The sequence below is a fragment of the Pteronotus mesoamericanus genome, unplaced genomic scaffold (assembly GCF_021234165.1).
Source record: "Pteronotus mesoamericanus isolate MK-2021 breed Mesoamerican mustached bat unplaced genomic scaffold, CSHL_Meso_final contig_78, whole genome shotgun sequence".
Lineage (NCBI taxonomy): Eukaryota > Metazoa > Chordata > Mammalia > Chiroptera > Mormoopidae > Pteronotus > Pteronotus mesoamericanus.
The window spans coordinates 4,032,776-4,055,703 of record NW_026555258.1 but is presented as its reverse complement, the minus strand read 5'-3'; the positions used below and the strand labels follow the sequence as shown (position 1 = coordinate 4,055,703).

The following is a 22,928-nucleotide window of genomic DNA, read 5'->3' as shown; positions in this document are numbered from 1 at the left end:
TTGTAAAATGAGTAATACTCATCGTAACCATTGAAACCGCCCAGAGAAGTGGGGAGAGGAACACAGCGTGCCTGCGAGCAGGGAGCCAGCGTGCCTGTCCCCCCGCTATCCCCAGGGGACCGTGGCGACTGTTCAGGTCCATGGGTTGCTCTAGTCATCTGTCTCATGCAGACATACGTGAGATGGGTGTGCTTCCCAAGAACAGGCTGACACTGCATGAAGCACATGGTACACATATGTTCTCTCATGTCCCGCCTGTGTCCAGAGTAGACCTCCCAGGTCACAACCCACCAAAAGCCCCCTCACACGCCACCTTTCCTGAGACTCACCGTGACCCTGAGGGCGGGGAGATGAGGCAGCCACTGCTTATTTCCGAATAAACAGCCCAACGTTAGTTCAGGAAGCGTGAGAAGCAGAACAGGAAAAGGGACCAAGATCCTCCAATGAGGAAGTAGCCGCAGCTAAGAAGGGGAGCTGGGGGGGGGTGACAAGGAGGAGGATGACAGTGACCTTGAAGGTGGCGCAGAGAGTGATGGTCAAGATGGTGATGAAGATGATGATCAAGAGGGTGATGATGATGAAGACGATAGATGATAACGATGGCAAAGGTAATGATTGAGGTGAAAATGGTCACAATGACGTGATGGTCAAGATGGCGATGAAGGCGATGCCGCTGTGGAAGGTGACAAGATGGCGATGAAGATGCTGAGGAAGGTGACAAGATGGCGATGAAGACGATGCCGCTGCGGAAGGTGACAAGATGGCGATGAAGATGCTGAGGAAGGTGACAAGATGACGATGAAGATGCTGAGGAAGGTGACAAGACGGCGATGAAGACGATGCCGCTGCGGAAGGTGGTGCCGATCATGATAATGACGAAGTCCGTGGGTGATGATGCTGACGCTACTGACGAAAGGGACAGCGGACAATGGTGGGGAAGGCGACGACCAGGGTGCTGCTGAAGAGAAGGGCGACGATGACGTGGGTGATGAGGGAGAGGTGATGACAGCCACTACTGTCGAGCGTTTGCCACGCGCCAGGCACTGTGCTAGGTGCTTTGCGCAGGTTTCCTCACCAGCCCCTCTCGGTAGCCCTGCCCCGCTGGGCCGATGAGGAGCCCGGGTTCAGAGAGGCACAGGGACTCGCCCGAGACCGAGAGCCCGCGGTGGGCGAGCGGGCCCCGCCCTGGGTCTGCGTTGGGCTCCGCAAGGAGACGGGGCGCTGGCTGTGGCTCCGCCCGCCCTCGCCCCCCACAGACTGGCCTGGGGCGGGGGGCGCCCCCCATGCCTGCTCCTGCACTCCGAGTCTTTGCCTTCCCTTAGGGCGGCGCTGTGAGATCTGTGATGATGGCTTCTTTGGGGACCCGCTGGGGCTCTCTGGGGACCCCCAGCCCTGCCAGCGGTGCCAGTGCAGCGGGAACGTGGACCCCAACGCCGTGGGCAACTGCGACCCCCTGTCTGGCCACTGCCTGCGCTGCCTGTACAACACAACAGGCCCGCACTGCGAGCGCTGCCAGAGGGGCTTCTACGGCAGCGCCCTGGCCGCCCGCGCCGCAGACAAGTGCGTGGGTGAGTACACGCCCGCCCCGCCCGCGCTCCGGGAGGCTGGCGACGTGGCCGCTCCCTCGCCTTCTCTGTCTCGTGGCCAGGACGCCTAAGGGTTTTCTCCCCTCCAAGGCCTCCCCCAGCCGGGGTGGTGTTTCCTGTCTCGATAATTCAACGTTCAACCTGCGCTCTGCAGTTAGCAAAGAAAACTGACCCCACGGCCTGGGGCGCTTGTCCCATTCCTCCTACGCCCGGGCTTCCAGCTCCGCGGTGCCCCGGGCTGAGGTGTTCTTCCTCCCCTCTCCACCTGGGTTACCACGCAGCCCAGTGCCCCCGCTCAGAGGGCCGCAGTGCGTCAGCCTGTGGAAGCCTCCATCGGTGCTGGTGGGAGGAGCTCGGCATTTGCCCCAACTTGCCCCTGAGCCCTTTCTCTGCGTAGCGCTTGTTTTACAGGGCCCAGGAGAGCAGGGTTGAGTGCCCCAAAAGAGTGGCTTGAGGGGGCCGCCTGCCTGTGACCCCGACTGCGTCTCTGGCGTTCTCTCCAGCTGCAGGGGCTCTGGGCAGGCCCGGCGGGGCCGCAGGCTGTCCCTCGGAGGAGGTAGCAAGTACCCCAGAGACGCCAGCCTGGCCCTCAAGCCTTCTCTCAGAAGCAGCCTGGGAGCCCGGGCTGGCCGTGCGTCGGCCCCGTGGGCTGCCCTTCTTCTCTGCATCTCCTGGGCCCCCAAAAGCCCAAACGGAAGGTTTCCCAAGTCCTTTCCTGTTCCCACCCCAGCCTGCGGCTGCAACCCCGAGGGCTCCGTCAGTGAGCAGAGGCCCTGCGACCCAGTGACCGGCCAGTGCGCCTGCCTGCCTCACGTGACCGGACGGGACTGCGGCCGCTGCAGCCCAGGCTTCTACGATCTCCGGCCCGGGAAGGGCTGCCGGAGGTGGGTGGGGTGAGGCGGCGGGCGCTCTTCCCCCAGGGTCTCCCCAAGATGGAAGGAAGCACCAGGGAGCCTCCAGAGAGGGGCCTGGTGTGGAATGGGCGTCCCAGGCCCGTTGCCAGGTACACGGTGTCCTACGCTGAAGGGGGACAAAGGGACAGTCCCATGGGGGCCAGACGGGTGGCCCTGCCAGCCCAGGAAGTGGGCCAAGAGCGGCCCTAAGGGAGGTCCAGGTGGGCAGGGGGCCGGTTCGGTCTCCGATTCCCTTCTCAGTGCCGCTGCCATGCAGTGACCTTTCTGGCCTCAAGAGCAACTTAGACAGTGTCTGTGGGGCACAGTGGACTCCAGGGAATGCCCGGTGAAGCAAACATTTCTTCCTCGCCTGACTTCTCAGAGCCTTCCATATGCTAATTGCACTGTGACTTTCTCATGCAGGGGTATAGTCTCCAGGAGGTGCATGTCCCCATAACCATTCTTTTTTGGGGGGCAGGGCATTTCCTGGGACTGCTTCCCAGGGCACAGCTGAGGGGAAGCTGTGTGACAGGGACTGTCGTGGAGATGGGGCCTTCTCAGCAGAGCGCGTGATCGCAGGCCCCTCGCCAGCTGCTGCCGTGGCGGCTGGGCTGGGAGCGGCCCAGAGCGCCCTCAGACCCATGTCCTCCCCTTGTCACAGCTGTGAGTGCCACCCACTGGGCTCCCAGGAGAACCGGTGCCACCCCAAGACTGGGCAGTGCCCCTGCCGCCCAGGCGTCGAGGGCCGGGCCTGCGACAGATGCCAGCTGGGTTTCTTCGGCTTTTCCGTCAAGGGCTGCCGGGGTAAGGAAGCCAGGCCCTTCCTGGCCTCCCTGGGGGGCGTAGCCTGAGGCTTCCGGCCAAGAGGACGAGTGGGGGAGAGAGAGAGAGGTCAGCCGCCACCTCTCAGAGCAGCCAGGCAGATGTGGAGTGAGCGGGGCGGGGGGGGGCGGGGGGGTCCGTGGGGCCAAGAATCGAGTCTCAGATGCCACCACCAAATTCCCTTGTGCCTGGGCCATGCATCACCTCCCTGGGCCTCAGTTTCCTCATGTGTGCCGTTGAATCGCGTGCTAGTCACTCAGATCCTGGGGACTCTGAGTAAGTCAGCGTCCTCTGACCCCTGAATCACTGTCCCAGGAAGGACTCAGAACGTATGTATTTGAGCTGCCCAGGGGCTCCTGGGCAGCCGGGTGTGAGGCTGCGGGGGAACCTGGGGTTGGGGGATCATCAGGGCAGCGAGCACCATCTGCTCCGGCCTCCCCCCCAGCCTGCAGGTGCTCCCCTCTGGGCTCTGCCTCGGCCCAGTGCCACGAGAACAGCACATGCGTGTGCAGGCCCGGCTTCGTGGGCTACAAGTGTGACCGCTGCCAGGACAACTTCTTCCTCACGGCCAATGGTGCGCAGTGCCAGGAGTGCCCGACCTGCTACAGCCTGGTGAAAGAGGAGGTGAGCCCCGCCCACAGCCCAGGCCCCGCCCAGGCCCGCGGCACCTGTGGTGCATCCCCAGCGAGCACTGGCCCTGTGCCGGGCACCAGGAACTGCCCATTCATCCACAGTCCTCGGGCTTTCCAGGACCACCAGCTGCCTCCTCCCTGGGCCCATGCAGCCTCCTGGCCCACGCCAACCTGGGTCAACCCTCACCTCTGCCCTTCCCTGACTCCTCAGTGGACAGGAGCACTTGACCCGTTTCCTTACCAACCACCCATGCCGAGGGCTCCTGCATTCTCAAGTTCAACGGGGATGAGACCACAGACGGCCCGTTGTGGGGAGGTTCAGGTGGAGGGTGACGCCCATTCTGGGGCACGAGTAGAATCTGAGCAGGGAGATGGTGTGGTGCAGGGGTCAGGCGTGTGAGCTCTGGGCTGCCCCTCCCCCAGCCTTCTGAGTTGGCATGCGCCCAGGCGGGGGACAGCCTAGCTTCAGCGTGTCTCTCCTCCTCCACATGGAGCTAGTTTAGGACTGCACCGCCTCACCCGAAACCTGTGTGGGCAGCTTTTGGAATGATGGCACCGTGGAAAGATAAGAGGGCGTAAGCCCAGCATTCAGTACCCCCCAGCCCCAACAGCAGCATCTGGGTCAGTTCTCCATGTGCAGGAGAAGCAGCCTCGTTTGGAACAATGTTGCTTCCAAATGAGTTCACAGTTACTGAAACCTGATTTTGCCATCCAGTAAGAATGGAAGGCCTTGTGGTTTTCCAGAGCACTTTGCTGGGGCCCTATCGCCCCTGCCCCTCAGGATAGTTGCAAGGTGAACAGGAGCTGGTGCGTGGCTGGCAGCCGCTCCCAGCAAGTGCTCTGTGAATGCGGTGACTGCGTGGTTCAAACAACAGTGCAGGGGGACGTGGCTCAGCCAGCAATTCCCCCGCGCACCTGCTTTGTGCCAAGTTCTGGGCGGGCATGCAGCAGGACAGGCAGAAGTCCTCCTGGGCGTCCCCTCCCCTCACCCCTCCACCAGCAGGACAGAGGTGTGGTCCACTGAATGCCTGCAGGTGCCAGTGGGTGGGGGAAGGGAAGGGGCAACTATGAGCCAGTGGTTGGGGGTGGGCAGGGCTGGTTCTCAGAGGTCTAGGGTGTCCTTAACTGTGAAGCCCAGGGAGCTCCAGAGAGGGCAGGCCAGGCAAAAGCCAGGGGGAGGTATCCGAGCAGTATTTCCTTCCCTGTCCCCTCCAGGCTGCCAAGCTGAAGGCCAGGCTGACCCTGATGGAGGAGTGGCTGCAGGGGTCTGACTGCGGCAGCCCCTGGGGACCAATGGACATTCTGCAGGGAGAGGCCCCTCGGGGGGACTTCTACCAGGGCCCCCACCGGCTGCAAGGTACAGCGGGAGACAGGGAGGCAAGGGGAGGGCTGGCTCGTTGGACACCTCCTTTGGAGCCTGGTCTCAAGATGCTTTGAGGTATCCCAGCTCAGCCCCAGGAGGACCCACTTGCTGGGAGAACCTGCCCGGCCTCCCTGCCGAGGTCCCGGCTCCCCAGCGACCTCTCCCCCAAGGGTTCCTTGCCCAGATGTGCTTTGTAACTTTATTAATATCAATCACTTACTGTAGCATCGGTCCCCACACCCCCTGCCCCGCCCAGCTCAGTGAGACTGAGACTGGGTTCATTCATTGATGCCCTTGCCCAACCAATTAACTATTGAGGCGCTGTCCCGGGTGCTGAACAGGTAAAATTCCTGCTGTTGTGACTCCTGGCCATTTTGCTCACTGCTGTCTCTCCTACCTTAAAAAAAAAAAAAAAAAAAAAAAAAAAACTAAATAAGAAGAAGAAGAAAAGAAAAAAAACTTGGATTTTGGCCCTTAGACATTGAGTTTAGAGAGCATGGGAAGCCCGTTGATTACTTTGTGTAACTGCATATTCATGAGTACCTAGGCTCCTTTAGCAGCCAGATATAGGTGAGCTGAGCACCTGTTAGCAAACTAATTATCCAAACGGGATCTCCCAGGTGCCGCGTGTAGCAGCGCCCATGCTGAGCCACGCTGCAGATGACGCTGCTGGCTCGAGGCCCCAGGTTCAGGGATTGCCTGCTGTCGCCGTGGAGGCCTGGGCCCCTGCCAGGTCCCTGCCTGCGGCTGGCCTCCCGTGTGGGCCCTCGGGTCCCTGGGCCTCAGCCTCAGCCTCTGTGAAACAGGGCCACTCTCCCTCGGAGACTGACTGGGGGTGCTGGGACCTGGTGCCAGAGTCAAACTGCGCCTGGAAGAGTGGAGGGTCGGGGGGGTCCCCCGAGGGTGGGGGCTCTAATGTGAAAGCTCCATCGCTCTGTGATCCCCTGGGCCCCTGCAGGGTTCCGGGAAGCCTTCCTGGTGCGGGTGACCAGCCTCGAGGGCGCCGTGAAGGCTGCCCGGGAGCCGCTGCAGGCGCTGAGCAGGGGCACCCGCTGTGGCCAGGCCGGAGCCGAGAAGACCTGCCTGCAGCTGGCAGATGTGGAGGCGACGCTGGAGTCCTCGGAGGAGGAGATTCGGCACGCCGCTGCTGTCCTAGCGTCTCTGGTACCTTGGGGGGTCCCCTCCCCACACTGAGCCTGGGCTCGGTGCTGTTGACCTGGTGACCGGGGGCAGGTCTCCTTCCCCTGTTGGGAAGCGCAATTTCCCCACCTGCCAACATGGGGGACCCTCAGAACCCCCTCCGCTGGTCCAGCGAGGTGACACGTGCAGAGGGCGAGGCATCGTCCAAGCGGGCAGTGCATGCCCAGCCAGCAGGAGGTGCTGTTCCTCTCATTTCCACGCTCCAGGGCTCTGCTCGCTCCCCCGGTGCTGAGTTAGAGCATCTCTGAAGTGACTGGCACGGTCCGGTCCTGCCCAGTAACTTGGCCAGGTGACCCCCTGGCCCCTCAAGGGTGAGCCATCAGTTCTGGACTCTGTGCCTCTTTTCTCTAAAGGTGATTCCTCAGGAAGTCCCCGGCCAGCCCACCAACTGGAGCGACCTGGCCACAGAGGCCCGTGTCCTCGCCAGGAGGTGAGCCCCCGGGCCCCGCCCATGCCTCTCTGAAGGGAGCCCAGTCCTTCTTCTGGGGGTTCCAGGGTCAGGATCAGCCCCCCTGAGGTCCCCCCGCTCCAGGAGTTGGAATCAAACAAGGACAAGAGCTGCTGGTCGGGGGGGAGGGGTCGCCACCATGGGCAAGACAGGTGGGGAGGACAGCGTGAGCCCCTTGGGGATGTAGGGGTGGGGACCAGAGGCCCCTTGGCCGACCAAAGGCATCTGAGAGCATCTACTGTCTTTTATAAAGTAACAGCTACATGGAGATAAAATTGGCCTGTCCCAAAGTCCAGCCGCTCACAGAGTTCAATTCAGTGGTTTTCGGTGCATTCTCAGAGCTGTGCAGTCAGTTGTAGAGCATTGTCGTCACCCCAGTGCAAGCCGTGCACCTGCTAGGCACGTGTCCCCATTTCTCTCCAATGTCCCCAGCCCCGGGCAGCCACCAACCTACTTCTGTCTCTATGGGTTTTCCTATCCTGAACATTTCACATGCAGGGAATCATAGTGTACGGTCTTTAGCATCTGGCTTCTTCTCCTTCGCAGAATGGCTGCAAGGATCCACCCCTGTGTGGCACATACCAGTACTTTACCCCTTTTTACACCCAACTATGATTCGTTGTATGGACGTGACACATTTTGTTTATCCATTGCCTTTAAGAAGTAGCTTAAGGTCCTAAAAACACAGCATCCACAGCAGCTTTCCCCTTCAGCTGTACTCTAGGGACTTCAGACCCATTTTACAGATGAGAAAGCAGCGTCAGGGACTTGCTTAAGGACACACAGCCTGGAGGTGAGAGAGTGGGGAGTCAGACCCAGGCTCCCTCGACCGCCCTCTCCCATGCTGTCTCTATTAGGGTGACCGTATAGATTTAGTGTCCAAGCCGAGCTAGCCCGTGTGGTAAAGGGCCCTATTTCTCATTCTGCCAGGACAACAGGCATAAACTGCGTATATAAACAGGAACGGGGGCACGTCCACTCTCTGTCAGTCTGCTGTGCGGCCAGCAGAGAGCCTGGCTGTACTCTGGGGTGGCCAGAGGCCCGGGCCATGGGGGGTGTGGGTTTGGGGCCAAGGCCCCCCTTTGTTGTGGGCTCTTGGCCACCGTCGGTGGGTATTTTCATGCAGCCACAAGGACACCGCCACCAAGATCAAGGCCACGGCTCAGAGGGCTCTGCTCACCTCCCACACCTGCTACTCGCTTCTCTGGAGTCTGGCGGAGGGCAGAGCGGCCCTGGAGGCTCAGCGGGAGCTAGAGGACAGGTGAGGCCTCCCAGGTGTAGGCAGGAGGTTGGATTGGCCTCCTGGAGTCAGAGGGGCCTGGCCAGCGGCTGCTGGTTCCAGGACTGGCCTCCTTTCCCTGCCGGTCTCTACAGGTGGTCGGGATGCCTGGGGTCTTGGAACCAGTGGGTGGTGCCATAAGAACCCACTCATGTGTGGGGGTGCAGCTTTGCTGCTTGAGAGAAGGGACAACCCCCTGAACCAGGAAGGCCCCCTCTTCCCTGCAGCGACCCCAGGCCCACCCCAGGCCCACCCCAGGCCCCCGAGGCAGCTTCTCCCTGGCACCAGCTTCTCCTTAGCCTCTACTTCTCTGCTGTGGGTGGCCCCTCTACTGCCCTCTTAGTCAAAGGGCCAGCGGAGACCCACTGAGGTCAGCCCGAGCCCGAAGTGGACTTCCTAGATGGGCGTGGCCCAGCTCAGATCAGGTGGTCAGTCCTGAGCCAACCAGCATGGCTGGGGGAGGTCTCATGACCCACTCCGCATTCTTGGGGGTCTTGGCTCTCAGACAATGGGGGAGGGGTGGGAGGGCGCCAGGTAGGGGTCACCACCCCAGCAGTGCCCATGGCCGTTGGAGCTGGGCGGGGGTCAGTGTGGACAGCTGGACAGGACAGGACAGGAAAGCCGTTCTAGTTGGTTGATTACAGAAGGGGTCCCCGACCCCCAGGCCACGGACTGGTACCGGTCGCACAGCAGGAGGTGAGCCAGCGAAGCTCTGTTTATATTACCACCGAGGTCCGTCTCCTGTCTTCCCCTGTCCCCTCTCACCCCCCACAACCGTGGAAAAATTGTCTTTCACGAAACTGGTCCCTGTTACCAGAAAGCTTGGTGACCGCTGGATCACAGCACCTCAGGGCTGAAGGGCCATGGAGCAATCATGCAGCCCCGGGGTCTCCATGCCCAAGGTCGCCCAAGGTCGCCAGCCTGGACTGCTGCCCCTTTCCGGATGCCAAGCACATTCCCCTTCACGATTGATCCAGAGGAGCCAAACATTTGCAGAACACATGATTCTCAAGTGGAAACCAAGTGTGAGCCCTTCAGAGACGCGTGACTGAACTGAGGGAACAGAGAAACAAGAATGCGGTCCCTCTACTGCCGTTTCCACTTGTCTGAAATCGGCAGAGTGGCGGCTGCTTCTGAGGCCGCGGCAGGGAAGCTCTGCCTGGGGAGCTGGAAGAGGCCTTGAGAGACCAATGGCTGGGGGAGGGGGCGCAGGACAGCGATGGGAAGGAAGGCCCTGCACCCTGTTCCTGGGGCCATTCCAACGCCGTCTCCCCTCAGGTACCAGGAGGTCCAGGCGGCCCAGAATGCACTGGGCGCGGCTGTGGCGCAGGTGCTGCCCAAAGCTGAGAGGGCGCTGGCCACCGCGCACCAAGTTGGTGCTGAAGCAGCCCGGCACCTGACCTCGCTGGCTACCCCCACAGCACAGGTCAGCACGGCGGCGTCCTTGGCCCTCTACACGGGGTGGGGACAGGGGAGAGCGTGGCACCCGGGAAAGCCGTGTGGGCCAGGCAGAGGCAGATGATGGGGCTTATTTTTAACTCCCAAGGGGTTGATAAAAAACAAGATAATCCGCCTCCAGGGCTTGGCAGGACGCCCACCTGGCACAGTCAGGGCTCTGCCGCCTGCGATCTTGGTTGTCGATCACAATAATAATATCAAGGCGGGGCTCCTCCTCATCCCGGTGGCATTAGCAATGGCACCGGATGGACTCGGGATCAGTCCCAGCTCCGAGGCTCCCGCCGAGACCTTGGTCAAGGGCTCTGCCTCCCTGTGCCTCACTTGTCTGTCAGGTGGAGCTCTCCCATTGGGTTAGGTCCACGAGGAGGCGGGGTTTGGGGCATCGGTCAGTAATGCACAAGGTGGCCCCTAGTGCGTGTCAGCCTCGTCCCCTCTGTCCCTGCCACCCTGCACTCATCACATCAAGATAAATCAGCATCATGGCTTCTCAGTGACCCTGAAATCCCCAAACTCGGGAACTGAACTTTGAACGAAGCCTAAGCTTATACAGACACACTAGAGGCAAACCGTGAGCCAGACTGACCAGCCCAGGCTGCTTTGGGGGGGTGTCTTTGCTTGCGCCCACCGGGGTGTGAAGAGATGCGCAGGCGGTAATGCGTTGGCCCTGAGTGCTGGTTTCCCAGACATGCTGCGGCCAGATGACGTGCGGCACCTGCACAGGGGTGGCGGGGGGCGGCGGGCGCTGCCCTGGAGCCCAGAGGGTGTGCACTGGGAAGCACACCAGCCCAAGGTTTCGGCTAAGTCATTGTGAACCTGGGGAAGGAAATGCAGGTCTGGGAGGTCAGCTGACTTGCCTGAGGCTTCTAGAGATTGGTGGGGCTGGAATCCAGGCCTCAGGAGACAGGTCTGACCCTGAGCCTCGCCCCTCTGCTTCCCTCTGTCCGCATGACCCTACTCCCGCTGCCCCTGCCCCCTGGCACCTCTCACCCAGGAGAGGACCTGCCCCGCAGGCCTTCCTGCCAGGCCCTGCCTGAGCCCTCCGTCTCTCTGCAGCCTCAGCAGTCTGGGACCTGGGACCTGAGCCTGAAGGTGCAGGCCCTAGAGAAGACGGTCACCTCCAGGGAGCGTGAGGTCACGGAGGCTGCCCGGGCCCTCCAGGCGGCTGCCCACGCTGCGCTGCACCAGACAGAGCCCTTCACACAGGTGGGCTTTGGTCCTTTGAGGCGGGCACCTGGAGGAGGCTGAGGCTGCCCCAGCGGTGATCTGGGGGTGGGGCTGCAGGGGCACAAGGGGCAAAGACCAGAGCTGTCCTTTTCCTCCCTCCAGGACCTCCCCCCCAAACTCCAGAGAAGCTCAGTGTCAGCAAGGGTAGGAGGCAGGGTGGACAGACAGAGAGCAGGATAGACAGACAGAGAGCAGGATAGACAGACAGCAGCACCCAGAGCCATGCCTGCCACCCTTATTCAGCCTTAGTTGCACTGGGGTGGGTCTAATTCATTCGTTCTTCCATTCATTGGTTCACCTGCCCAATATTAATAGAGCGTCCACTCTGCACATAGCACTAAACCACGCAGTAGGGCATTTGCAGCCCAGAGTGGAGACAGTGTTAAACGATCAGAAAATTCAAGCAGAATTATGGGGTTAATTGAGCCTACACTGGGGGAAAAAATTTAGACTTGCAGAAAGGGTGGAAAGAGAGCACAAAGCATCCCCCTGTGTCCCGTGCACAGATCCGCCTTCCGTCAGCGTTTTCGCTGACTCACCACAGGCCCAGTGTCCGAGTGAGGCAGCCGCACGACGGGGTGCGGCGAACTGAGCCGCCGAGGTTACTCAGATCCCCACGCGGATCATGGAAAGGCCTTCTCCGGGGCCATCCTTGTTTTCCCTTTTTAAAACAGAATAGGGATAAGGCTGTGCATGGGAAGAGAGCCTCTGAAGAGCTGGGCCCTGAGCCTAGCACATACTGGGGGCCCTGAGCTGTGTGGAGGGCCCCAGGGTGGCACCCCTGATCTGGTCCATCACCCTTATCCGGAGCAGGAATGCCAAGGAGGGAGGGGCCTCCCTGGGTCTCTGCGAGCCATGGCAGGGTTGGGATGGAGCCCAGAGCGTCGTGCCCGCCCCCCACAGCGCCTCCCTGCCCCCTCCACCCCCCTTCCCACACAGCTGAGCGGTCAGAGTCAGACTGAGACACGTGGGCTCCAGGGCAGCATTTCATGGCTCTTCAAAACCATTCTTTCTTTCTTTCTATCTATCTATCTATCTACCTATCTATCTATCTATCTATCATCTATCTATTTAGTAGTCTTCATCTATTTTTAGAGAAAGCAGAAGGGAGGGAGAAAAAGAGGGAGAGAGACATCAATGTGCAAGAGAAACATTGATCCGTTGCCTCTTGCACACCCCCAACCGGGGACCTCGCCCAAAACCCAGGCATGTGCCCTGACCGGGAATCAAACCCATGGCATTTTGATGTACGGGATGACACCCAACCCACTGAGCCACACCAGTCAGCACCATGTTATTTATTCATTATTTTTTATTGAGCTGAAATTCACATAACACAAAACGAACCATTTTTAAGTGTGCAGTGTGGTGGCAGTTAGCGCCTTCCCAGTGTCGTGCGGCCGCCACCTCCGTCTAGTTCCAAAACATTCATCGCCCCAAAAGGAAACCCTGTGACTGTTAAGCAGTCGCTCCTCGCTCTCCCTCCCCTCCCCGCCCCCCAGCCCTTGGCAACCATCCATCTGCTTTCTGTCTGTGGATTTATGCATCCTAGATACTTCACGTATGGAACCATACAATATGTAGCCTTTTGTGTCTGGCTTCTTTCAATTACCATGATTTTGAAGTTCATCCACAGTGTAGCGTGTATCAGTACTTCATTCCTTTTTATGGCTGAATAATATTCCATTGCATGGATGAATCACATTTTGTGTACCTGTTCATCCATCAAACCCATATTCTGTGTCTGGTCTTGTTTAGTGACCAGGGGGAAGAAGCTGATTTTCTAAGTTAAAAGTTGCGTAATAAACAGATTTGCTATTTGAGATACAGCAATGTTCGGAAAAGAAATATTCGGCCATGGCTGATGTGGCTCAGTGGATTGAGGGCAGACCTGTAAACCAGAAGGTTGCTGGTTTGACTCCCAGTCAGGGCGTGTGCCTGGGTTGCCATCCAGGTCCCCAGAAGGGGGCGTGCGAGAGCCAACTAATTGATGTTTCTCTCCCTCCCTTCCCATCTCTCTAGAAATAAATAAATAAATAAAATCTTTTTAAAAAAAAGAAAAAGGAGTCTTTGGTTGTCCTTCCTCCATTTAGTTGTCATGTTTGTATTCCTTCAGGCTTTTCCAGGACAGGTAACTTCTTGGGAGAGAGATTCGGGGATTAATATTTGCATAATAAAACAAACCAGATATTCCTGGCAAACAGCATAATTAATGGTCAGAGTTTGGGGGATGTTTTGGGACCTAGTATGGGTGGGTGCGGTGCCCGCCTGGCCAGACTCCAGGCAGCGCACCTCGATGCCACCTGCCCAGCCCCTCCCTTCTCTCTCCAGCTGCAACATGAGGCCAGAGCCGCCCTGAGCCGGGCTTCCTCCTCTGTCCAGGCTGCCGCAGTGACCGTCATGGGGGCCAGGACCCTGCTGGCTGACCTGGAAGGTACGCATGCCTTGCTGAGCCCTAGACTCACTGAGGTACAAGTGCCCCTGGCAGCCCCCTGAACAGGCTTGGCTGCAGGGGACAGGAGTCCAGTCATGTGGGCTTTGGCCAAGCGAACAGCTCCCTCCTCTGGGACCTTTCCCGTGGCTGCTCTTCCTTCTGCACCTCACACACTTCTCACCAGGTACCTGCCCACGTGGCCGTCCGTCCTCATTGGCAGAGCCCCTTGGAGCCACATGGGAAGGGAATCTGATGCCATCGGCCATCCGGTCCTAGTCTAGTCCGCTCTGGCCAGGGCTCCCGTTACTTGTGACAAATGTGGTTACTGTGGTCCAGTGTTAAGTTGGGGCTACAGAGAAACACAGAGTTTCTCTTCAGAAGGGGGTATGGGCGATGCCAGTCCAGGTCTCTTGTTGAGCTTTAGGAAAATGAGACTAAATGCCCCCCTTTTACAGATGGATAGACCAAGGAAAGGAAGTGACATCTATCCCTGGATCAGAGCTGAGCCGAATAGAAACCAGCCAGCATTATCCACCTTCACCTTGGTGACCCCCTGTATTGTGGGCTCCTGTGACGTCCTCTTTGCTCCAGAGGGAAGCCACCTCACCCTTTATGGATGGCTCTCTGTCCCAGTGAGCTGGATAAGGCAGGAACACACCCTGAGCCCCCGATGCCTCTTAGGGTCTGAGACCAGAAGTCAGGTCTCTACCATCACATTGATTCTGCAGCCTCCCTCCCAGTCCCACCCACTGCCTGTAAGAGATGTAACTCCAGCCGCGGGCTCCAAGCCTCTGGGCAGAGGGTGAACTGGGCAACGCCACCTGTTCTCTAGATTCCTCCACACTCTGAAGTCCTGGGGACCCATCAGTTAGGGGACTTCTGGTGGGAAAGGCGTGGTTGTGTGCGCTTGTCTCTAAATTCAATGATATGTAATGATGGAATATTAGGATTTTAGAACATCAGAATTATAAGAGGTCCTAAAGTCATGTGCCACAACCCCCTCACCAGACAGGGGACTCATTGAACCTTAGCTTACTTGCCTCTAATGATGGTGTGTTCACTACCTCACAAGGTATCACCTTCTCATTGTTGGATGGCTCTGAGAAAAAGAAAGTTCTTGCAGGCACTAAATGGAAATTTGCCTCCCTGCCACTGCTTTGCAATCAACACAAGGATGCACCTCCAACCTCTAAGCTGGGTTCTTTATCCCATTCCCACCTCTTTCCAGAGACATCCTCTCTTACCACCAGTTGGCCTGTGCTCAGCTGGCATTCAGGGTGGCAGAAAACTTGTCTAAATGGGCCCTGGCTAGTGTGGCTTAGTGGATTGAGCACCAGCCTGTGAGCCAAGTGGTGGCTGCTTCGATTCCCAGTCAGGGCACGTGCCTGGGTTCCCGGCCAGGTCCCCTGTTGGGGGTGTGCAAGAGGCAACTGACTGACGTCTCTCTCTCTCTTTCTCCCTTCCCCCTCTCTAAAAATAAATAAATAAAATCTTCTAAAAAAATTATATACAGAAATGCTGGGGAAAAAATTTGTTTTTTAAAAAAGAAAACTTGGCCGAATGGCCTGTGGCGCAGCCTTCCCCAGGGTGTGCTCCCGCCCCTGGCCTGCCGCACGCTGTCCCGGGAGAGGGCTTGTGTTCCAGTAAGTTTAGGAAATGCGTGTGCTCTCGCACCCTCTGAGGCCTACAGCGTCCACCTTAGGAGAGCAAAGGCTCCGAGAAGTCCTGCCGGAAGGAAACCTGTTCACGTGATTTAAACTCCATGGACATTTCTCCCTGGCATTTTTTAACCCCCTGTAGAATTAGGACTCCGCAAAGTACGCTTTTACAGCCATCAATTTTGTGTAGAAGAAGCAAAGTAGATCTAATTTCTGGGTTATCTTCGTAAAGGAATTATGTCAAGAGATACCCACAAAGATTAGAAGGCTTGATTCCTATTAAAATTTGACTTTGTCTACTGTAACCAGTACTCGGTAAGATAAATTTCCCTTATAATTTTGTCTGAAAGGAAAGGAAACAGTCTCCCTCTCTTTTTTACACAAGGAAACTACTTCTTGTAAGATAATAAAACCTATGTGAATTGTATTTCCCTTTTTGTCTTGGCTGCTAGGAAGCTCAGTGGTATATACGGCATTTAGTACCTGCAATGTCATTATCATAATTTTCTGGCACTTCTCACTCCTCCTCTTCCCTTTCTTATCTACCTCCCTGCCAGTTACAGGTGGCCCTCGATTTTTCATTTTAATGGTCCAACTTGATTTATTTATTGCTATAGAGTACCTCAAAGCCTTTTCAGGAATAGGTAGTACATAAGCCTTGGCTGCCGTGGCTCAGCAGATTGAGTGTCAGCCTGCGAACCAAAGGGTCGCACATTTGATTCCCAGTCAGGGCACATGCCTGGGTTGTGGGCCAGGCCCCCAGTAGGGGGTGCACAAGAGGCAACCACATATTGATGTTTCTGTCCCTCTCTTTCTCCCTCCCTTCCCCTCTCTCTAAAAATAAACAAATAAAATCTTTAAAAAAAAAAATAAGTCACACCTGTAAACAAAGAGCTCAATGGATTCTGCTGTGTAGTGTGCTGTGGCTCCCCCTCCCCAATAGTGGCCCACGCATTGACCACTGTGTAATCTGTGACTTTAATAAGTATCATAATATGAATCTTTATTTTTAAATTATTTTTTCTTTTTTTCCAAGATTTTATTTATTTATTTTTAGAGAAGGGATGGGAGGGAGAAAGAGGAGAGAAATATCAATGTGTGGTTGCCTCTTGAGCGCCCCCTACTGGGGACCTGGCCTGCAACCCAGGCATGTGCCCTGACTGGCAATGGAACCAGCGACCGGGTGCTCAATCCACTGAGCCACACCAGCCAGGGCCATAATATAATATGAATCTTTAAATTCACTGGGCAGTATGTCTCACTTGTTTGTTTGCCCTCCCCCTCCTGCCCCTCCACCCTGGGATCGCTTGCATTTCGCCCTCCGTTCATGTTGTCTGAGGGTCCAGGGCTGGTCGGGCCACTGGCAGGCTCCCCAGCCATGCGCCAGGCCCTTCTGACAGCCTCGGCCGGCTTTGCAGGAATGAAGCCGCAGTTCCCTCGGCCCAAGGACCAGGCTGTGCTGAGAAGGAAGGCCGGCGTCATCCGCGGCAGGCTCCTCGCGGATGCGCGAAAGAAGACCAAGCAGGCGGAGAGGATGCTGGGAAATGCAGCACCTGTCTCCTCCAGTGCCAAGAAAAAGGGCAAGGAAGCCGAGCTGTTGGCCAGGAACAGTGCCAAGGTCAGGGCCACAGATGTGATGACGATGGTGTCCCTGTGGGAGAACTGTCATTTAAGAGCTGCCCTGGCAGATCTGCCCCTTCCTTGCCGGGATGCAGTGCCGCCTATTCCACATTTACCAAGGGCTCTGTGGGTCCCAGGCTCTGAGCTCTGGAGCCTCATGTGGGTGACCCTGTTGATTCTTCAAGAAACAGGCGTCATGGCTGTCCCCGTGGGACAGATGAGGAACCTGAGGTCTAGCTGCATCAGTAACTTAAATCACATGAGGAGGACTCACCCGTAGGTCTGTGTGGCCTTATTCCCCACGCCTCCAGGCTGTTCTTTTTTAATGGGGACCCAATTCTAATGGACGGGTGTCTCCGCAGTGCTCGCTGACTCTGTCACACCTGCTGGTGTTACTGCCGTTGCGGTCTTTACCTCTAGAAGGACAGGCTGTGTTCACCCTCTTCTGCACTGTGTCACCCATCGCAGCGCGCCAAGGCCTTGCTGAGGGAGGGGGAGCAGGAACGCCGCCACGCCAGCCGTCTGTCCAGCCAGATGCGGGCGACGCTGCAACAGGCCTCCCGGCAGGTGCTGGCCTCAAGAGCGCAGAGACAGGAGCTGGAGGAAGCTGAGCAGGTACCTGGGCCCAGGCCTTTGCCCTGTTCCTCCTGGCCCCAGAGCCAGCAGGAGCCAGGCTCCGACTCTTCCTCCTTCCTCCTTCTTCTTTCCTCCTGCCTCCTTCCTCCTTCCAGAACGTGGGTGCCGGGCTGAGCGAGACGCAGCGGCAGATCCGAGCATCGCGCACCTCCCTGGAGAAGGACATCAAGGCCTTGTCTGAGCTGCTTGCTAGGCTGGGTAAGGAGGCCCGAGGCTGGGCCCTGACCCCCTGGGGCCTGGGGGCCCCTCGGGGTCTTCCTGTGAGCTCTGTGAGGGTAAACCTTTCCAGCTGTTGTCCTTGTCGTTCATCCATTCGTGGCAGCACCACCCGGCCCCCACCCCTGCCCCCGCCCCTGGGAGCCTCATGTAGGCGGGTAGAATGGAGGCTGTAACCCAGTTCAGAATCTCCTTGAAGGCCAGGCTTTTTGGACTTTCTGGGGGACAGTGGGGCCTCTCCAGGTCTTTGCTGGGAGCAGGACCTGCTCAGACATCAGAGCTCAGCCCGCTCTGCCTCTTCCTGCCCCGGGCCCCCGCTGCTGCAGCTGCCTGCCCTTCATGAAGCCTTCGTTGCCCAGGAAATTCGAGGCCCTGGGGCCCAGTGAGATCCCGTGGGTTTAAAAGAAGCCATTTAGAACTTACTTCCTCATCGTTGCCACTCTTACCATGCTGAGCTGTCTTCCTGTTGAATGCCACCTTTAGTGACGAGGGCCGGGCGGGGCAGGCAGCCTGCGGACTCCGTGCCATGTCCCCACAAAGCTCACATGTGAACGCCGGGCCCCACCCTCAGTTTTACTCTTGGGGAGGCTCCCCGAAGTCCTCCCCCCTGAGAAATAGAGCTGCCCATGCGGGGCCAGGGCTAGGCCGGGCCGTCCGCTCCCAGGTCTGCCTCCCGAGCGCTCCTTCTGAAGCCAGAGACCCCATGTCCACCCACACCCCCGCCCGCACCCAGTGCCAGAGGTCCCCATAGAGGTGTGCTTTTGGCGATGTGATGTGGTGCATGGGAGCCAGCTGGCATCATGGGGACCTTGCACGCACCACTGTATTACAGATGGAGAGACTGGGGCTAGCATTCACCCAAGGCCTTCTTTTTTTAAACAATAGTAGTAATACCAATGACAAAAATCAACAGTCGTCCACAGTGCCACCTGTCAGGGGGAGCATTAAGTTGGCACATGACCTTGGCGGGGTACCAGATCCAGTCCTCCCCACACTGCCCCCCACCCCCCGGTCCCTTGCTTTCCCGGTGGAGCGTGGGCAGTCGGAATCCTGGGAGGTTTGGACTGGGAAGGGCCTCTGGGGTGGGGGCTGAACCAGCTCCTGGGGACGGCAGGGAGTTGGCCCACGCTGAGGCTCTCCGCCGCTCTACAGGGACACTGGACACCCATCAAGCGCCAGCCCAGGCCCTGAACGAGACCCAGCAAGCACTGGAGCGCCTGAGGCTGCGGCTGGGCCCACCCGGGTCCCTGCAGGCGAAACTGAGGCTGTTGGAGCAGGAGTCTGAGCGGCAGGAGCTGCAGATCCAGGGCTTTGAGAGCGACCTCGCCGAGGTCCGTGCTGACAAGCAGAACTTGGAGGCCATCCTGCAGAGTCTGCCCGAGAGCTGTGCCAGCTGGCAGTAAGCACCCCGGCCCAGAACACGCACCGCACCCACCAGTGCACCCAGAGGCTGCTGCTGCGAGTTCTCCAAGGGAACACAGGCTCTCTGGGTCCACGCCCATACCCACCCCCCCAGCAGGAGTCAGTGTGCATTCTCGGTCCCCGAGGCGAGTATGCTCAGCATTCAGCCCTGTGTACACGCCCCGCCATGCACATGTGGACACGCACACCGCAGTGTCAACAGTACATGTACACGTTGTGGACACATGCCTGTGGGCGTGGTACACACACGTGCACAAGTCCACCTGTGCCCACACACACAGTACAATCCATGCACAGCTGCTTACTGAGCGCCACTGTGTGCTGCACACCCTCTGGACGCCGGGGAGTTGCGTTGAACACACTGTGGCACTAACATGCTCACACTCTCTCCTGGAAGCAGGGCCCAGGCCGGCTCGGTACCTGGGAGGCTGAGACCCAGGGTGGGTTCAGCAAGAGCCAGAGCCCCAGTCCCAGAGCTGCCCTCTGTCCCACCCCTGTCACCCCTACACACATACACAGCAGCTCTGCACAGCCAAGGGACAGACGGGCCAAGAAACCCGAGATCCTAGGGGCTCATCAAACCGAGGCCCAGGGCTCCCGGGCCAGGGCCACTGGCTTCTTGGAATACTTCGTTCTCAGGGTCCTGGCGCCCCTCGCTTTCAGCCTGTGGCCTGTCCGAAGAGCTGGGCCTCAAGGGCCTGAGGGCACTGGGGTCAGGGGGCTCAGGCAGCAGGGAGCTCCCCTTTGTGACCCCGCTGACCTCGGAAGGCCTCTGACTGACCGACACTTCCCAAACCGGCCCTGAGGCGCTGCGGCCCTACCTGCGGTGAGGGAGGCCTCGGCTGGACTGGGCACGGAGGCCTGGCTGCCTTTCCAGTCTGTCCCGCTGGGGACTCCCCTGTGGCCAGGCCCCCCTGCAGCCTCTGCCCAGGATTCCCTGGCATTCCCCGCCCCCGCCACCGCTGCTCCCCTTTCCCTGGGCCCTCCTCCAGACGGCAGGGCCTTGGCACCGGGAGGGTGGGACCGCAGGACCCGGGCCCCTCCCACAGCTTGTCTGCCCCCAGCAGGGGGGACAGACAGCAGCAGTCAAATTCTGTTTAATGTGGAAATAAAGGACCTCTTTACTAGCTGGGTGGTATGCCTTTGGTCCTCCCATGCTGCTGGCAGCAGGGACCCTGGCTGAGGGGACACACACAGGGCACACCCCAGGTGCGTGACACACCCAGTGCCCAGGGAGTGGGAAGAAGGATGTGCATCAGTCCATCTGGGCCCACACACAGCAGTAGGAACGTGGCAAAAGCTGAGCCCACTGGGGGGATATTTCTGGGGTCCTGAGACCAAGGCGCCTACCCTCTCCCCTCTGCTCCAGGGAAAATCTGCTCTCTGCTATCAGGCAAAGTCGAGGGGCTGGGGAGTTTGAAGGGCGGGGTGCTGAGAGGCCCTCAGCTGACTGCTGGAGCTCCGTCTGAAGACACTGAGGCAGGGAATGAACTCAAAACCAAGTGTCCAGCAGCAGAGAGAGGCTGAGGGAGGGACACCATTGAGGAGGAGGGAGAGGGCTTTGGGTCAGGTCCCGGAGAGTAGGGAGACAGGGGAACATTCCAGGCAGGAGGGTGGGCAACAGCCCAGGGTTTGCAAGGAGGGGCTGGGCCAGCACAGGGCACTCCAGAAACACAGGTTGCGCGGGCAAGACTATGGAGCTCACAGGGCCCTTGCCAATTAGGCCCGGATGGAGTTGGTTCAAGGGAGTTCAGGTTCGGAGGACATGGGAGGGTCTCCTGGAATCTTGGAGTGGGAAGGGCTGCCAGGCCTCAGAGGCCGCCCGGGGCTGGAGTGGCCTCCCAGACTGCTGGGCTGGGGGTGAGCAGCCGTCCTCTCCCCTGGCCTCTGCCTCCGGCCCCGCCTTGTGCACTGCGGTCTGGTCTCCCTGTGGAGCAGCTTCCTTTGCGTTTCCTGCACTTGCTGAAAGAAGATGCTCCCTCTGCTCCATCCACCATGGCACCCAAGGTCACAAGCCCTCAGGTCAAATCCACAGCCAGAACGACTGGAAACTGCCCAGGTTCCGCCTTTCCAGGGAAGGCGGCCCAGCTCGGGCCAGGTCCCCGCCCCCCGACTCTTGCTCGGAACAACAAGGGTCCCTGTGTCCAAGGACTTGGAATGAGAGCTGGGTGTGCCCCCACCAACCTGCTGGGGAAGGGCACTCAGAGAAGAGGTGTGTTCCTCCGTAAGAGAAGCTGGAAACCAGCCGAGGCAGGGCGGCCGTGCGGGGGCTGCGGTGGACACATCAATGCCCTGTGGAGGGACCTGGTAGATTTGGGAGGGGGGACGGAGGGCAGGGAGGTCGAAACAGGAGGCTGCTACTGCACAGTCTGTTTGATGATTGGTGCCTGGTGCACGTGGTGCCAAGGAGATGGGGGTTCTCTGAAGACCTCTGGGGCAGGGTCTGGTGCCCCCAGGCCCCGCTTCCCCCTTCCCCCCACCGGCTCCTCTGCTGACAGAGGTACACGGCCTCCTGGTGGTGTCTGCTCTTGGCGCTAAATTGGGATCTTTCAAGCCTAGTCCCAGCGTCCCTGCTGGGTGGAGAACAGGCTTCCTCGCCATTCCACAGTGACGTACCTCAGGCCTGACATCTCGTGACTCATGCGGGCCGGTCATGCCTGCTGTTGCATAGCCAGGCTCTCTGGCCCCAGAGGTGGGGCTGCGCTGGGTGGAATGTGGCAGCTGTTGAACATCTGGCTAGCAATGCAGCCCAGCAGCTGAGCAGTGGAAGGTGGGGTCGCCCCTGCCCTGCAGAATGGCTGATGGGGCCAATAAGCCCAACTGACTGGGGCAACAGGCCACCTGAGCCGGCTCTGGGAGTGAGCGAGAAGGGCTTTGCCCTGAGTGAGCTCTCCCCTCTGACCTGCAGGTAGAATTTCTCCCGTCAGCCGAGGGTTATAAGTCCTGAGCCCGTTTTCCCTCTGAGCTCTTATTATCTGCTTAAGCCCCTGAAAGCAATGAGCTGTAACAGCCCCCAGCTTGGTAAGAGGTGCTCTTTCCTCCATTCTGCAGATCAGGAAGCTAAGGCTCCAACAGGTCAAGTGCCTCGCCCGAGTCACACAGTTTGGCCAGATCCAAAACCTCGTGGGGAAGGAGGATTCCTGATCCAATCCAGTGTGTGTGTGTGTGTGTGTGTGTGTGTGTGTGTGTGTGTGTAGGGTGGGGGTGGATTACTGGTGACCGGGTGCGCTGTTTGCCCAGGAAAGTCCCTGTCTGTACCTGTGACCTCAGCGTAATTGTTAGGAGTGCCCCCTTTCAGTCTCAGAAATGACCTGAACTGGGCAGGAAACTCCCCCGTCAGCCTGCTACAAGTCCTGGGTTCCTGCACCCTGGGGGCCACTCTCCCTGGAGGCAGAAGCTTGATGTGTCACCCAGGTGGGCTGGCGATCCTAGCGCCCACCACCTGGCTTTGCTCACCTGGGAGGTGGGAGTGCCGGTCCTGTTTCAGAGACTTCTGAGAATAAATGACTTAACAAATGTAGCCCCTCCTGATCTGGCAAAGTGCCCAGTGCACGGTGAGTGCTCAAGAAATAGGTTTTATTAACAAAACACGAACTCATTCTAATTGACTTAGTGTCGCTGATGTCCCAGTGGCACCTTGTCATTAGACCACCCCCCCCTCCTCAAACAAAACTAAACGGTTTTATATTTTTCTTTCAAGAGTTAGGAATGAGTGCTGGGAAAGCACGCCTCCTTCTGAAAGTGCGCGCTGCGCAGCGGGCGATAGTAACGTAGCGGCCTCAGTTCGTGGCGCGATCACTACGTGCCGCTGCCACTCGCGTTTGCTTTTTGCAAGCACGCAGAGAGTGAGAACTAAGATCGTCCGCGTTCTGTTTACGCGGAAGCCGCGGCCCGAAGCGGGAAAGGGGCTGTGGAGGTCCCGGGAAGAGCGGAGAGGGCGGTCCCCGCGTGGTGCATTTTCCGCGTCCTCCAGCAGAGGGGTGTGCGGCGGGCTCCGCGTCCCGCATAATAGCCGCTTTGAGGCCGGCAGCCCGGCG

General features: G+C 58.7%; 1 protein-coding gene across 1 annotated transcript in view; it reads left to right on the top strand.

The window, feature by feature from the left end:
• The window catches only part of LAMC3 (laminin subunit gamma 3), a 53,243-nt gene extending 34,371 nt beyond the window's left edge, over positions 1-18,872 (top strand). Inside the window, exons 14-28 of the mRNA XM_054584836.1 lie at positions 1,323-1,568; positions 2,317-2,470; positions 3,141-3,283; positions 3,747-3,925; positions 5,149-5,290; positions 6,255-6,460; positions 6,850-6,926; positions 8,071-8,205; positions 9,502-9,649; positions 10,735-10,884; positions 13,237-13,339; positions 16,416-16,615; positions 17,086-17,232; positions 17,349-17,451; positions 18,622-18,872. Coding sequence (XP_054440811.1) covers positions 1,323-1,568; positions 2,317-2,470; positions 3,141-3,283; positions 3,747-3,925; positions 5,149-5,290; positions 6,255-6,460; positions 6,850-6,926; positions 8,071-8,205; positions 9,502-9,649; positions 10,735-10,884; positions 13,237-13,339; positions 16,416-16,615; positions 17,086-17,232; positions 17,349-17,451; positions 18,622-18,872 — 2,384 coding nt within the window. The remainder of the gene's footprint in view (positions 1-1,322; positions 1,569-2,316; positions 2,471-3,140; positions 3,284-3,746; positions 3,926-5,148; positions 5,291-6,254; positions 6,461-6,849; positions 6,927-8,070; positions 8,206-9,501; positions 9,650-10,734; positions 10,885-13,236; positions 13,340-16,415; positions 16,616-17,085; positions 17,233-17,348; positions 17,452-18,621) is intronic.
• Positions 18,873-22,928: the final 4,056 nt, after the last annotated feature.